Raw genomic sequence first — 16,672 nt, 5'->3', positions numbered from 1 at the left:
ACGACCACCAACCTTCCCTCTCCATATAGGGCAGACGACCACCAACCTTCCCTCTCCATATAGGGCAGACGACCACCAACCTTCCCTCTCCATATAGGGCAGACGACCACCAACCTTCCCTCTCCATATAGGGCAGACGACCACCAACCTTCCCTCTCCACCGCTCGGCCATCACATATCTTTCCACTCACCAGCTCGTCCACTATTTGTGGCCCTGTCTGAATCTAGTTTAGGATGTCTTCCCAGTCATATATTTATGTCATTCTGAATAAATGACTTCTAAGAGTACGCTCCACTGCTCTCATCACCATAAGATTCATCCAGCCACAGAAACAGGATGCCATGCTGCTGTCGCTGCATAGTGACGACCTGCGTCTGTGACCAAAAGTCACGTGTGCTAACATCACCTCGCTCTCATCCGCTGTGATTTGTAACCTGATCAGATTCTATGTAGTGCTGCTCACTAATTGAACAGGTTGATTTATCAATGAGAGCTCAGAGAATCTATTTTATTTCGAATCGATCTGATGTTCTGAGTTCCGGCCTGCTTTAACGCTGTAGCTTTGAGTCAAATAGAACAGCAAAGTAACCTGCTGCTTGGTTGACATTTTTTATAAACATGTTCACATGAGTGACATTGTTTCTGACACACCTGTTTTCTCTCTCCACCTTCTACACATCTACTCTGCCACTCCTCTTCTCCACACCTATTTTCCAAACCAAATGTTTGTCATTTTCCACTTTACCTTTCTACCTCTCTCTACCTCTCTCTACCTCTCTCTCTCACTCTACCTCTCTCTACCTCTCTCTACCTCTTTCTACCTCTCTCTACCTCTCTCTCACTCTACCTCTCTCTCTCACTCTACCTCTCTCTCTCACTCTACCTCTCTCTCTCACTCTACCTCTCTCTCTCACTCTACCTCTCTCTCTCACTCTACCTCTCTCTCTCACTATACCTCTCTCTCTCACTCTACCTCTCTCTCTCACTCTACCTCTCTCTACCTCTTTCTACCTCTCTACCTCTCTCTACCTCTCTCTCTCACTCTACCTCTCTCTCTCACTCTACCTCTCTCTCTCACTCTACCTCTCTCTACCTCTCTCTACCTCTTTCTACCTCTCTCTACCTCTCTCTACCTCTCTCTCTCTCTCTCTACCTCTCTCTCTCACTCTACCTCTCTCTACCTCTCTCTCTCACTCTACCTCTCTCTACCTCTCTCTCTCACTCTACCTCTCTCTCTCACTCTACCTCTCTCTACCTCTTTCTCTCACTCTACCTCTTTCTCTCACTCTACCTCTTTCTCTCACTCTACCTCTTTCTCTCTCTCTACCTCTCTCTCTCACTCTACCTCTCTCTACCTCTCTCTCTCACTCTACCTCTCTCTCTCTCTACCTCTCTCTACCTCTCTCTCACTCTACCTCTCTCTACCTCTCTCTCTCTCTCTCTCTACCTCTCTCACTCTACCTCTCTCACTCTACCTCTCTCTACCTCTCTCGCTCACTCTACCTCTTTCTCTCACTCTGCCTCTTTCTCTCACTCTACCTCTCTCTCTCTCTCTACCTCTCTCTCTCTCTCTACCTCTCTCTCACTCTACCTCTCTCACTCTACCTCTCTCACTCTACCTCTCTCACTCTACCTCTCTCACTCTACCTCTCTCACTCTACCTCTCTCTCTCTCTACCTCTCTCTACCTCTCTCGCTCACTCTACCTCTTTCTCTCACTCTGCCTCTTTCTCTCACTCTACCTCTCTCTCTCTCTACCTCTCTCTCTCACTCTACCTCTCTCTCTCACTCTATCTCTCTCTCTTCTCCTTCTCTCTTCTCTCCCACCCCCCTCTCCTTCCTCCCTCTCTCACCTCTCTCCCACCCCCCTCTCCTTCCTCCCTCTCTCTCCTCTCTCCCACCCCCCTCTCCTTCCTCCCTCTCTCTCCTCTCTCCCTACGTCTCTCCCACCCTCCCTCTCCACTTCTCCCTCCCTCCAGGACTTTGATCATCCCCAGGAGGATCTCATCAGGCATCATACTAGTATCAGTGAGCTGAAGAGGAACTTCATGGCGTCTGTCCCAGAGTCCCGGGGGCCCAGCGAATGGGACAAGCGCTTGTCCACTCACTCCCCCTTCCGCAGCCTGGGCATCAACGGACAGCCTTTGCCCGATGCCGACGGGGTGAGTACCATCTCAGACCAGACACTGTGCTGTACCCCACCACACAGCCCTCCCCTCAGTTCTCTGTAGTTCACGCCAGCTTCCCAGCTCTCCCATTCCACAGAGAAGGAATGGATGTTAGCACACAATGTTGGGGTCAGTTCCATTTCAATGCAAGTCAATTTGGGAGATGAGGAGAAATTGAAATGTGTGAATATATTCCTGAATTGACTGAATGGAAGTACCTCACCACACGTTTCCCTCTGTATGGCTGTCTGTTGTGTTCTAAGTTGATGTGTTGGGGTGGAGTACCACAACACCATCCCGTGGTTCTCCTTTTTGTTCCTCTTGGTTTGTGCTGATGCGATGCAAACACTTTTTGCATGTCTTTGAGCAAGGCCTTTTTTAACTTCAACCGGACCCATCTAGTCTATGGAAGGCTTTCTGTCATTACTACCCTACTAAAATGGAAAGACTTCTGTTTGCATGGGACAACTGAAGAACACCTTGTCAAGACTGATTGGAACAGATCAGTCTGTCTGTTCACCTTGTGGCCCAGTCTGTCTGAATGTTCAGCTGTTTGTTGTGAGGAAAGGACTTATGGTTTGGGCATGTGGTGTCTGAGCCTATTGGTCAGGTTTCTAAGCCCAGCTCTGTCTTTACCTCCTCATTGGTTGTCCCTTAGTCTGACCCTCCCCTCAGTGCATGACAACCAGACCTGATTGGACAGAGAAACTGCATGACCCTGTGACTTGAAGATCATGACCTTGCAGTAGAAGAGTTGACCTGTGTGCTCGTCCTCCTGTCTCCTCTTTCCCTCAGTGATGTGCTTGTTTTCTGCTTCATCTCCTCCATCCTGCCTCCTTCTCCTCCATCCTGCCTCCTTCTCCTTCATCCTGCCCCTCTTTCCCTAACTCTGCTTCCCCACACTTCCTTTTTTCTCACTTTGCTTTGTTATTCTGTGCACTGATACTCCTGGCCCCAAGCCCACAACTAAATAGTCTGAAGGCCCACAGGTTACCCATAACCACCTAGTCCAACTCAGACAAATGCGTTCTCCATTCTTCCTCTCTTAGACCATGACACAGCTTTGCATAGCCTTACTATCCATTACCCTACATCAGACATTTCAACATCCCCTATCTCTCCCCCTCTCCACCCTCACCCTTCTCCCCTCAGTTCACCATCCGCCTTCCGCGTGGCCCCCTGCAAGACTTCTACTCTAAACGCAGCTGAGGTGGCATCCTGGGGGCCTCTCGAGCCAGCCCAGAGGGAGAGGACCAGAGAGAGGGATGTGTGTAGGCAGGCCATCAACCTCTAGCTCCTTCTTCTCCTCTTCTTCATCACAGCTCTTCATCATCTTCTTCTACTTCAGAAGCTGCTTCCTGTCATGTGACTCTTACTTCCTGTGTATCTTGCTCAGTCCCCCCCTCCCCAACTCTTCCTGACTGTTCCTACTGACTGTTGCTCCTTCCTAAAAAGTTTAAAGACTTGACGATGAACCCACTTGTGTTTTTGTATATCTGATTATCTGGACTAGACGAGGTGCGTCTGACAATGAAAGTTGACAGGTGGCTTTTTACAGTAGGAACAGTTTTGATATGTGCAGGTTCCACTAATAGAAGGTGTTTTTGTACACATCCAGACAGACATCAATGTTGTCATATAGTAGGATTAGTTAGTGGCGTGTTGTGGTATTTCATGTATGAAGTCTTCTATAGAAGCACATTAACCCAGCACTAGTGGACAGCTACAGTGTATATTTGACTATACACTGTATACCTCATCACAATTCACTGTTGTTTTTTGTATGCACATCTAACACTGACGAGGTAACTTTGGGGCAGCTTGATCAAATGTTATAGTATACATGACCTATGTTTCGTTCACTGGTATTTGGTAAAACACTCTTGTCAACTGCAATATATTTTGTCCTGCTGCAATGCCCTTTTGACAATCAATTTTGACCCACCCAAAAAATGCAATAAATTCTTGCTCAACATGTTTGATGGTGGAAAACATTGTTTCATTCCCTGCTGTTGTTCACACAGTGGATATATGTGTGCTGTGTCTTTCTCTAGAGTGTGTGTATTACTCCTATAAGTGAAGAGCTGGACACTAAGGCAGCGCTGCAACAGGATGAGTCCAGCAGCACTGTAAGGCCATCGGGGGGGCCCAGCCCCAGCCCTGCTAGCACAGAAACTGGGCCTGATAGGGTTGACTCCAAATCCCATGATGCACCTGTGGTGGCAGGGCCATGTGATCAGGAGGATGAGCATGTTAGCTCTGGGACCACCATCGTTGAGGTGGAGAGGGCACAGCTGCCCCACTCCTATCAGCTCCAGGGTACAGTGCTGGAGGAGGAGGAGCCGGCAGACCCAGGGTCGAGGGGGGAGCAGTCTGGGAGGATAACTGGAGCCTCCCACACCTCCTATTTCGTGAGCGGTGTTCCCCATGTCATACGCTGTTTCCAGGTAGCCCTCCCTCTGCCCTGACCAGCTCCTGTTGATTGACTCCTCTGCCTTTCCTCTACCTGTCCTCTGCCTGTACTCTGCTCTGTCTGGGTGATTCCATGGGGGACAGTGTACACTCACCTTTCTGCAGCATGGCTACAAGGAATCCAAACTGTAAACACTGAATCTGTCCTGTAGTCATACTGGTGTTTGTCAGGGTGGGTGAGCTCTGCTGGAGCCGCTGCAGAGGCGGTGCACAGTGATGGTGTTTTCTCCGGTGTTGGGGGCGATGGGAAGAGATACGGACCGTGTCGCTATTCCTCTCTTTCAAGCGCTCTCTCTCTCTTTCTCTCTCTGACACACTAGATGAACTGTCTTTCTCTCTCTGACACAATAGATGAATTGTCTTTCTCTCTCTGACACACTAGATGAATTGTCTTTCTCTCTCTGACACACTAGATGAATTGTCTTTCTCTCTCTGACACACTAGATGAATTGTCTTTCTCTCTCTGACACACTAGATGAATTGTCTTTCTCTCTCTGACACACTAGATGAATTGTCTTTCTCTCTCTGACACACTAGATGAATTGTCTTTCTCTCTCTGACACACTAGATGAATTGTCTTTCTCTCTCTGACACACTAGATTAATTGTCTTTCTCTCTGACACACTAGATGAATTGTCTTTCTCTCTCTGACACACTAGATGAATTGTCTTTCTCTTTCTGACACACTAGATGAATTGTCTTTCTCTTTCTGACACACTAGATGAATTGTCTTTCTCTCTCTGACACACTAGATGAATTGTCTTTCTCTCTCTGACACACTAGATGAATTGTCTTTCTCTCTCTGACACACTAGATGAATTGTCTTTCTCTCTCTGACACACTAGATGAATTGTCTTTCTCTCTCTGACCTCGTGGTGGTGGGAAGGACATCTTGGTAAAACTAGAATGGGGAGTGGGAATGAGGGACCCAATCAGTTGTGAATGAAAAGAGAGGTGTGGTTTGAGGGTTTTTCATGGGGAGTGGTTGATGAAACATTGGAAAATTACAGCTGTGCAATGTTCAATTGGGCACAACCAATAATGTATATCAACACTGGACACAACATCATGTAAGATTCAGATATAATGATATGATATAGAGCCTATATGTCTGTGTGACATGTATAGAAGGAACCATGTCAGCTCTTCTCATGACATGTCAATGTGCAACGTTCAGTCAAACTGACTGGAGTGTGTTCTCCTCCCACCCCAGCCCCCTCTGGTGCAGACCCAGACAGTCACCATCACAGACGTGTCCAACTCCCTCCCTACTGATGTCTCCACTAAGGATGTCCCTATCGTTCAGACCCAGACTATCACCTACGAGTCTGCAGAGGTAGCCACCCCATGATAATAAAGATGATGCTACAGCTGGGCAACTCTGAGCTGTGGTTCATCTACCACAGGGTACAATCAGGGCAGTGTTCACGGATCAATACATGGCATTTCTTTCTGAAACGTTCAGTACAGTGCACCGTCTTTAACGCCACTGATGTCTGAGGTGTTACCATGGAGCCATTATTTCTGTTTGTTTCCTCTCAGGGGTCAGTTGACGGGACAGACGGGGGGAAAGAGGCCACAGCACTGAGCAGCATTCAGACCTTTACCTCAGAGAGCAGCAGGGAAACCAGTGGCACCTCCATTACTACCACCACCACTCACATCTCCAAGGTAAGGGCACACCATAGACCGCACACACACACCTCAGCTGTGTCATGGCCTCTGACTATTTCTCTTGTCCCAGGTGGTGAAAGGAGGAGCGTCAGAGACCAGAGTGGAGAAGAGAATCGTCATCAGTGCCGACTCAGAGGATGACCAGGTACAGTGTAGTATGACGGCTCCTTCTACACACACCAAGGCCTGGTCAAGCACAATGCTTCTCTGTGACACATTTCTGTCATAAGGTGTACAACCAGCTAGGTGGAGGTTAACTGAAGCTTTGTCTCCTGCAGGGAAGCGACGGCGGAGCAACAGCAATGTGATTCAGCTCAACACACAGTCAGGGAGCCCTATGGATCTGATGCTCAAGACACCAGAGCTTTGTAGTACAGGGGACCAAGTGACTAACCTCCCTGTCCCAGAGCCACCCCCACCTCCTCAACCCATACTGACATTGTGTCCTGACTGGTCCCCTCCAGAACCACCGTGGATGCATCTCAAATGACCAGAGCCCTGGTTGGGATGCTTCCTGGTGTCTCCCTGCCCAGTGGGATATGAACAGGCCAGGGAGAAAGCCTATTGTGTCCTCTCTTTCCATACTGCTGTACTGACTGTATGGTGGCTTCATTTTGGTCTATTCCACTCAAACCTCATATTTCGCCAAATTACTTTTTTTTAAATGATTGTAGTAGGAAAGATGAACCTTTTCAGTTCTAAGAGCATTTAGGTCGTTTGCTTTTAAATGTTTATTTACAACATATTTTTCTGTCGTTTGTATTGCTACTACTGTATCATTGAGTTTAAGTGTGGACTCAGCGATATGACAGAGATGCAGAAAGTAAACAGCGTAGTGGGTCAATTTCAGCAAAACAACTAAGAGCATTGAAGTGAGAGGCTCAACTTCTCCTCTGTTTTGGTGCCATGGTTCCAACGCTGTGAACAGAGTGAAGCGAACCCGTGCACATGCGCAGATACTGTGTGAGAGCAAAGTCTTGCTTCTCGCTCATCTCAATATCTGCGGTGCTGGTCGAGGCAACGGCATTTTACTGAGTCTCCCTTTAACATGCTCATTTTGATAGAAATGCACTGTTTTCAACTGAGCTTTAAGTAATAACATTATCAGACTTTTTCAATCAGATTAAGATGCTGAACAGAAACTAGACGTATTTTTGGAAAGGGATAACTCCTTTGAGTTTGTTTACGTTTGTAATTGAGGAATATTATTTTTTTATTGAATATTCAAATTGAAATGACATACCTCACTTAAAAGTATTGAACAAAGATATTGCATACTCAAACAAGCAGGCCTGTTTTGGATTTGTTCTCTGCTCAGGTAAAATATCTCTTTCTTAACCAGCCAAGTTAACATGTGTAATACTACTAGGTCAGGCCACGATGACCCTCGTTATAAACTTTGACGTGATGACAACTGTCTGTTTTGAAATGTTTACTCTATTTTATAGCATTACTGCTTTTATAGTATTTGTACAAAATTAGGTTTTTAAGTTATTGAAGTTCATATCCTACCCAATGGTAGCTTCTCATATCAATATTGTCTTTTTTTTTTTACAGCTTGAGTTTGGGAGTGTCCCATGTTTCCCAGTAGGTATTCAGCATTGTTTTTTCTTCCTCTTTTAACGCACCTTTGACCTCTAGGACTGCCCCACGCAGTCTGATGTGAGAGCAATGGAAAGTCCCGCTGTGTATTGTCCCTTAAAATGATTTTAGATCGAAACGTGATTGATTTTCAAACCTTTTGTTGTTGATTTGATGAAACAATGCTTTAGTCTGTTTCTCCGGTTTTATGTCTTTGTCAATACTGCAGGACAAAACCCCTCTGTATATGATTGTATGAAGAATGTTCAGTCTTAATGTACATTCTAGCCCTGCAGATAGATGGGTCCAAATGATACTCAGCTCTTAAACACCGTAGTACATGTGCAAGATGTATTTATCACTATCAAAAGGCAGCTGTCCCAGTGTATGTGGCTTTTCTTTCATATAGGGGAACATATTTTGTCCTTTTGTACATGTTCTACCATCATTTCTTTGTAAAGTAGAGACTGTTTCATGTGATTCATTGTACTGGGATGTTTTTTAAAACACGAACATGTTTGCAGGCTTTCAGACACAGAAGACACATTCATAATCATCTAGTTTGTATATCTTTCTTACCACCTGTTTTAGAGTAGATTCCTCTACCAGTTGCTGTACCCTGTCCTTTTGTAGATCAGATAAAGATACGTGTATGAGAACCCTTTTAGAGAATGACAATTGGTAGCAGACCTTTCTTCTCCTCTGAAGAAGTTTGTGAAGGTGGCACAAACTATTAGCTAGAAGGATCTTGAGGGCATAAACTAGAATCTCAGCGGAACCCTTCGTTTTTAGATTTGTAAACATATTGTTGCTTTTCTGTGACATATCCCTGTCTTAAAGTTAAATAAAATCAGAATGAATTATCAAGTGGTATAGTGTCTATCTGAGCATGACTTCAGTCACAATAAGAACAGTTTTTAATAAAAGGTGACCAATAGAATTGTAAGAAATACAATTTTATTACATTTTTAATTCCAGATGCTTGCATACAGAATTCAGAAAATCAATAATAGCTTTACCACTGGAATTGTAGACTGAAAGAAACAAATCTTTCATGTAAAATGTAGTACCATAATGTAAACTAGTTGTAGCTGCAGGTTATCAACATGAAAGACATCCACCTGTGTGTTCAATACCACTTCATATTGTAACAGACCAATGCAAGAGAAACCATGCGTCTCAGTGTCCAGTCAAGAGACAACTGCTCTGTCACGGACATGTTTACAACTAATGATGGCTTAAGTGGCCCGGCCATTTTCACTTTGGGACAGTGAGTGTTCCAGCACTGGTATTTTATGTCAGCACAAAGCAGACCCATGTTGCCCTTCACCCTGAGAACATATACATCTAATAAACTCTGTCTTCAATTCAATTTGTGCAGCATCCATTCTCTAGGGAATCTATAATACATATCAAACTGGTTGTTAATTGGATTCTCAGCCAATCATCTGGATATGAATAATCATTGAAGATTGTTGTATATCACCCTTTTCACACTGCCAAGTTACGTGTCCACCCTCGGTAATGGAACCATGCGGGAAAGGAAACCATGAAGAGAATGTATCCGAGTCAGCCCAATACGGTGCAGGTCGGTAATGGAACCATGAAGAGAATGTATCCGAGTCAGCCCAATACGGTGCAGGTCGGTAATGGAACCATGAAGAGAATGTATCCGAGTCAGCCCAATACGGTGCAGGTCGGTAATGGAACCATGAAGAGAATGTATCCGAGTCAGCCCAGTACGGTGCAGGTCGGTAATGGAACCATGAAGAGAATGTATCCGAGTCAGCCCAGTACGGTGCAGGTCGGTAATGGAACCATGAAGAGAATGTATCCGAGTCAGCCCAATACGGTGCAGGTCGGTAATGGAACCATGAAGAGAATGTATCCGAGTCAGCCCAGTACGGTGCAGGTCGGTAATGGAACCATGAAGAGAATGTATCCGAGTCAGCCCAATACGGTGCAGGTCGGTAATGGAACCATGAAGAGAATGTATCCGAGTCAGCCCAATACGGTGCAGGTCGGTAATGGAACCATGAAGAGAATGTATCCGAGTCAGCCCAATACGGTGCAGGTCGGTAATGGAACCATGAAGAGAATGTATCCGAGTCAGCCCAATACGGTGCAGGTCGGTAATGGAACCATGAAGAGAATGTATCCGAGTCAGCCCAATACGGCGCAGGTCGGTAATGGAACCATGAAGAGAATGTATCCGAGTCAGCCCAATACGGCGCAGGTCGGTAATGGAACCATGAAGAGAATGTATCCGAGTCAGCCCAATACGGCGCAGGTCGGTAATGGAACCATGAAGAGAATGTATCCGAGTCAGCCCAATACGGCGCAGGTCGGTAATGGAACCATGAAGAGAATGTATCCGAGTCAGCCCAATACGGTGCAGGTCGGTAATGGAACCATGGAGAATGTATCCGAGTCAGCCCAATACGGTGCAGGTCGGTAATGGAACCATGAAGAGAATGTATCCGAGTCAGCCCAATACGGTGCAGGTCGGTAATGGAACCATGAAGAGAATGTATCCGAGTTAGCCCAATACGGTGCAGGTCGGTAATGGAACCATGAAGAGAATGTATCCGAGTCAGCCCAATACGGCGCAGGTCGGTAATGGAACCATGAAGAGAATGTATCCGAGTCAGCCCAATACGGCGCAGGTCGGTAATGGAACCATGAAGAGAATGTATCCGAGTCAGCCCAATACGGCGCAGGTCGGTAATGGAACCATGAAGAGAATGTATCCGAGTCAGCCCAATACGGTGCAGGTCGGTAATGGAACCATGGAGAATGTATCCGAGTCAGCCCAATACGGTGCAGGTCGGTAATGGAACCATGAAGAGAATGTATCCGAGTCAGCCCAATACGGTGCAGGTCGGTAATGGAACCATGGAGAATGTATCCGAGTCAGCCCAATACGGTGCAGGTCGGTAATGGAACCATGGAGAATGTATCCGAGTCAGCCCAATACGGTGCAGGTCGGTAATGGAACCATGAAGAGAATGTATCCGAGTCAGCCCAGTACGGTGCAGGTCGGTAATGGAACCATGACGAGAATGTATCCGAGTCAGCCCAATACGGTGCAGGTCGGTAATGGAACCATGAAGAGAATGTATCCGAGTCAGCCCAATACGGTGCAGGTCGGTAATGGAACCATGAAGAGAATGTATCCGAGTCAGCCCAATACGGTGCAGGTCGGTAATGGAACCATGAAGAGAATGTATCCGAGTCAGCCCAATACGGTGCAGGTCGGTAATGGAACCATGAAGAGAATGTATCCGAGTCAGCCCAATACGGTGCAGGTCGGTAATGGAACCATGAAGAGAATGTATCCGAGTCAGCCCAATACGGTGCAGGTCGGTAATGGAACCATGAAGAGAATGTATCCGAGTCAGCCCAATACGGTGCAGGTCGGTAATGGAACCATGAAGAGAATGTATCCGAGTCAGCCCAATACGGCGCAGGTCGGTAATGGAACCATGAAGAGAATGTATCCGAGTCAGCCCAATACGGCGCAGGTCGGTAATGGAACCATGAAGAGAATGTATCCGAGTCAGCCCAATACGGTGCAGGTCGGTAATGGAACCATGAAGAGAATGTATCCGAGTCAGCCCAATACGGTGCAGGTCGGTAATGGAACCATGAAGAGAATGTATCCGAGTCAGCCCAATACGGTGCAGGTCGGTAATGGAACCATGAAGAGAATGTATCCGAGTCAGCCCAGTACGGTGCAGGTCGGTAATGGAACCATGAAGAGAATGTATCCGAGTCAGCCCAATACGGCGCAGGTCGGTAATGGAACCATGAAGAGAATGTATCCGAGTCAGCCCAATACGGTGCAGGTCGGTAATGGAACCATGAAGAGAATGTATCCGAGTCAGCCCAATACGGTGCAGGTCGGTAATGGAACCATGAAGAGAATGTATCCGAGTCAGCCCAGTACGGTGCAGGTCGGTAATGGAACCATGAAGAGAATGTATCCGAGTCAGCCCAATACGGCGCAGGTCGGTAATGGAACCATGAAGAGAATGTATCCGAGTCAGCCCAATACGGTGCAGGTCGGTAATGGAACCATGAAGAGAATGTATCCGAGTCAGCCCAATACGGTGCAGGTCGGCATGATAGTGTGAAAACGGGTATTAGGATGCGCTCACACAGGCTGCCCAATTCTGACCAATCACATCAGCTCTTTTGACAAGAATTGGGCAAAAGATCAGAATCAGGCAAAAACCAAAACATGCACCTGGGGGGGGGGGCTCAGGACCCTGCCTTAGCGAGCCAAACTGAAAAAAGGTTTGAAAGATTGGGTTCTGTCAAGGAGAGGGGAAGAGTTGCAAGATTGTAGTCAGTAGGGTTATGATAGGCTAAAGGCTAGAGCCAATCACCAAAGAGCATTCTGTGTAACAGACAGATGATGGCCTGGTCCGGACATCCAGGGATGGTCAACTCCAGTCCTTCTGGGGCCTGATTGTTGTCATATTTTTGCTGCAGCTAACACAACTGACTCCAATAATTAACTAATCATGATCCTCAGTTTCGAATGCAATGTGTTTAATCAGCTGTGTTTGCTAGGAATGGGGTAATAGTGTGACACCACTGCGACCCTGATGACTGGAGTTTCCCATCCCTGATCTACATAATGTGTTTTATCTGTCATAATGTGTTTTTAACAAGCCTTTATTGAGCTACATAATCCACTGCTTCCATTCCAACCAAGTCAAAATGTCTCTTTCCCGGCCGGGTGTGTAAGTTCTAGCGAATAGCCTTCACAGGACTCTTGAAGCTGGAGGCAGCCTGGAGTTGGAGTTGATAAGCCATGGGGTGGATCTTGAAGCCATAAAGCCTGAGAAAAAACAACTAAATATTACAACACAATAACACAGTGTGGATAGTAGAAGGCTGCTAACATGTCTCAATCTCCTTACCGAGGGAAAACATGTCATCTTCAAATCAAGCAAATGGTTTTTGTTACAGTTCCCAGCTGAACATGAATTATGTAATAACACTAACAAATCATATGTAATCAAATGGGCCAAACAGAGCATCTTGATGAATTTGCAAAGATAATTATAGAAATAAACCTTGGCACAAACTGGTTGGCAGGTCGTTTTGGCCGGTACTCTGGGTGCACCATAAATAGCATGTGGGGGAAGCCTGTCCCAAAGTAGGCCCCGTCCGTGTGGTGGTGCCGGGAGGACTTGGGGGTGTACACATCCATGCACTTTGGACAATACAGCTTCACCATCGCCTCACCTGGGATGTCTGACAGACCTATGGGAGAGGAGAGATCAACATCTATGTAACACAGCTGAGGGCACAGAAGTCTATTCTGGTGTCAGCTGGCAATTAAATATTGATCAAATATATTTACTGTGCAAGCAAGAATAATCTTTTTGAAGATTCCCTCAGACCTGTGTGAAATACTGCTGACAATCTGTGATATAGTTCAAAGGTGACTGGAGAGAAATGGTTCAATTCCATGAGAAGAGAAGAGGTATGTTCTGTAAGTGAACAGGAGTATGAACACATTAAAGTCAAACTCACCAATAGGAAGCATGGGTTGATTCTCACAGTACACTCTTGGGCAATAGCCAAAGTCCCCTTGTTGGTACTTATCCAGCTGCAAACCAAAAACTATTTCAGTGTGAAACATGGTCACACAGCTAGCCCAAGAAAGCCAAACTAACTACATAAACGGACAGGTAGAATTTAGAACAGGGGTCTCCAACCTTTTCTAGCATGAGCTACTTAAAACCAACAAAAAAATGAAACATGTCACGAGCTACATTTTTATTTTAAAGCTTTCAAATAGTTGTTTTGTCAATATACCTGGTAAAATAATGGTTAATAGACAACCAAGTGGCCCCATAAAATTATATTTCAAATTTTCCTGAATTCTCTTTTCACTGTTTTATTTCTCCTGGTTTGGGATTATTATTATTATTTTTAACATTTGCTCAATATTACATTTCTTCATAGAGAAAGAAGGAAAATGGTTGTTCTGAGTCCATGTCAAAGCTTAAAAATCACATGAGAAGACCATTTTTGAGGTCTGGGAAAAAAACTAACCCATTTTAATTTGAGTGCAATTTACCCTTTAATTGCACATCTCGCAAGAGAGGAATGTGTCAGTCTAGTGATGTTGCTGCTGTTACCTACTGCTGTTACCTACTGCTGTTACCTACTGCTGTTACCTACTGCTGCAGCACGTCATGACAGAGTTTGCAAAACAAATCGGCACCTCATTGATACAAATAATCATCACGATAGTTCTGTCAGATAAGCCTACTTTGCAATATGCATTTAATTGAGAACGTTTTTTGGGAACGTTTTTTCCAGTCTACCCAAAAGACTCCGGTCGCTAACTGGCTACACACAGACAAATGAGCACCCTAAACAGACAGGGGCAATATTGCTGGAAATTAAATTGGCAGATTGTGTTACGTTTGGCTTTTTAAGCCAATAGTGGCTAACTAGGGGTTGGACAATGTCAATGTGGCTTTGATAGCCGGGAGCTTTACATTTATGACAGTTTGCCACGGAACACATGAAAAAAATGCATGTAACTCACACATGAAAAAAATGCGAGCTACTCCTAGGTGGGCTGCGAGCTACTGGTAGCTCACAGTCTACCTGCTGGAGACCCCTGATATAGAGATTATCCAGACTCCAGAACAATATATACAGATGTAGGGTTTACTACCATCTGAGCGATGCCTCTGTTGGTGAGGATGTAGCGTGCGTGGATCAGCCCGTACAGCATCTCTGCTGCCTGCTCTATCAGGTCACTCTGGTTGGGGTTGTCCTCCAGCTCCTCATCTGACAGACAGACATGACAGTGAGGCTTTCAGATCAACACACAAAGTACACAGAAGCCTATAGTGACATGGTGCATGAATAAAGCACTGGGAGGCAGCATTATAGCGTCTACAGGTCTTTCCTTTCTTTATACACACACATAAATGAGGCTTTCAGATCAACACAAGGTAGACTTCAGCCTATAGATGAATCAAAGTATGTAGTCACAGTACTGTGTCCTTGGGTCTTTTGAAAGGCACTTGTAAATACAAACACAACTGATAAATTAGCCTATAGGAAGTGTCAGTGTGAAGTCATGCCAGACGGTGTAGTGATGAGCTCACCTGGCTCCAGGTCCAGGATCATGTCAAGGGCCTGGCGGTAGTGAGGCACCTGCTCATTGAGCCCTGTCAGGTTAAACTTGTCCTGAATGTAGTCCTCATCAACCTGGTAAAGTGGATGGATCAACATGGTTAGTAGCTTTCAGCTGCCAAACACTGTCTACTACGCTTTATGAATAGGCCACGGTTGGTCAATTGCATAACAGGTTAAAGGGATTACTTCAGTATTGGCAATTAAGACAAGCAGAAGAGTTAAAGGTAGAATTAAGCAACGTAGCCTACACGGTGAATGCACTGTGTTTGAATATCTGAAGCTACCACCATGCAATAACAAGCTCATGTCACGGTTACACACTATGGCATCAATACAAAACCACCCCATGACTTTAAACACTGTATTCTGGTCCTCTTTCACATGGAATTCTCCATCTGTGTTTAGGGTATATTTGGCTGGTAGCTGTAACAGTTCATTCTGTATTTCAAACACTCAACTAGTTTCACAAACAGTTGGCTAAGTCAGAGCAATAGTATTTCCCCTGTCTGTCCTTCTCATTCTGTGATGTTCTGACATAACTAGCTATCTACTCACCTCACAGAAGAACTCATTCCCCCTCAGGCCACAGAACCAGGAGATCCAGGACACCTCCTCCGAGCTGCTCATCCTCTGAACAAGTGGGGGGTGATGGTGCAACGGCATGCAAAAATTACATGCATTTCAGAATTTCCATTGATGCACTAGAATTTAAAGCTAGCTGGGCCAAGCATTTCGCTACACTCGCAATAACATCTGCTAACCATGTGTATGTGACCAATAAAATTTGATTTGATTTTAGCTAGTGGTGTATTCCATTCTGGTCCAGGGACCTGAAGTATGTGTACACTGCAGGCTTTATTTCTGCCCCAGATATGCTAGCTAGCTAATCTAATCAAATCATCAAGCCCAGATGTGTTAGTACTGGGCTAGAACAAAAACCTATTGTTAGTCAAATTATGCATAAAGAACTCTAGCTAGCTAACGTTAGCTACATAGAAACGCTAGCTAGCTAACCCCGTGTTTGCTAGCTAGTTACGTTAGTTTAATTAATAACGTTAGCTAGGTAACGGACATTTTCCACACGCATGAAATCCATACAGATTTGAAACTAAACAATTAATTTAGTACTGTGTAAATCCAAATGTGTTGTGTTAGCACACGTTTACTCACCCTCTTTTATGATAGCTAGATAGATCTACCGGTAGCTACTTTGCTAACTAGCTAGCACCTTAGCTAACTTCTGTAAACAAGAATACTACTTCCGGTGGAATCTTCGGCTTCTCCGACCTATGTTGATGAACAGTTTGCTGTTCCAGTCAAACCGCGAAGTACTAGTGATGGGTCGTTCGCGAACTCCGGCTCGCATATCAGAAGAGCCCAATCTATTTATAAAAATATTTAAAAAATAAGATATGAATAATCTAAAGATTTAAATGAATAGAATTAACTAATTCAAAGAACGAAAAAAATAAAATAAATAATAGGGCCTAAATGCTCAAGCGCACACATTCGTTCTGACTGTAGGGCTGAAATGCAGGGGAAATGTTTTGGGGGGATTCAGTTCATTTGCATGGCATAGAGGGACTTTGCAATTAATT

At 45.2% G+C, this 16,672-nt stretch overlaps 2 protein-coding genes across 11 annotated transcripts in view; one reads left to right on the top strand and one right to left on the bottom strand.

Annotated features, from left to right (window-relative positions):
- Positions 1-8,766, top strand: part of LOC120036648 — a 37,642-nt gene extending 28,876 nt beyond the window's left edge. For 7 of the 10 annotated variants that reach the window (XM_038983028.1, XM_038983023.1, XM_038983027.1 and 4 more), the window contains 6 exons: positions 1,980-2,162; positions 4,223-4,615; positions 5,854-5,976; positions 6,183-6,311; positions 6,385-6,459; positions 6,593-8,766. In XM_038983028.1, coding sequence (XP_038838956.1) covers positions 1,980-2,162; positions 4,223-4,615; positions 5,854-5,976; positions 6,183-6,311; positions 6,385-6,459; positions 6,593-6,622 — 933 coding nt within the window. In that variant the 3' untranslated portion in view covers positions 6,623-8,766. Of the gene's footprint in view, positions 1-1,979; positions 2,163-3,320; positions 4,142-4,222; positions 4,616-5,853; positions 5,977-6,182; positions 6,312-6,384; positions 6,460-6,592 lie in introns of those variants that run through there. The other 3 variants (XM_038983029.1, XM_038983030.1, XM_038983031.1) reach the window with 3 other exon arrangements.
- Positions 8,767-11,885: 3,119 nt separating this feature from the next.
- LOC120036652 (casein kinase II subunit beta-like) lies at positions 11,886-16,316 on the bottom strand. The gene is made up of 7 exons (XM_038983034.1): positions 16,245-16,316; positions 15,630-15,704; positions 15,044-15,146; positions 14,605-14,720; positions 13,446-13,521; positions 12,983-13,172; positions 11,886-12,744 (listed from the first exon to the last, which is right to left on the bottom strand). The coding sequence occupies exons 2-7, from the start codon at positions 15,699-15,701 to the stop codon at positions 12,654-12,656; spliced, it is 648 nt and encodes a 215-aa protein (XP_038838962.1). The 5' UTR covers positions 15,702-15,704; positions 16,245-16,316; the 3' UTR covers positions 11,886-12,653.
- Positions 16,317-16,672: the final 356 nt, after the last annotated feature.

Source organism: Salvelinus namaycush, unplaced genomic scaffold (assembly GCF_016432855.1).
Source record: "Salvelinus namaycush isolate Seneca unplaced genomic scaffold, SaNama_1.0 Scaffold141, whole genome shotgun sequence".
Classification (NCBI taxonomy): Eukaryota; Metazoa; Chordata; class Actinopteri; order Salmoniformes; family Salmonidae; genus Salvelinus; species Salvelinus namaycush.
The sequence above is the reverse complement of the archived record's forward strand: the minus strand, read 5'-3'. Positions and strand labels throughout refer to the sequence as shown.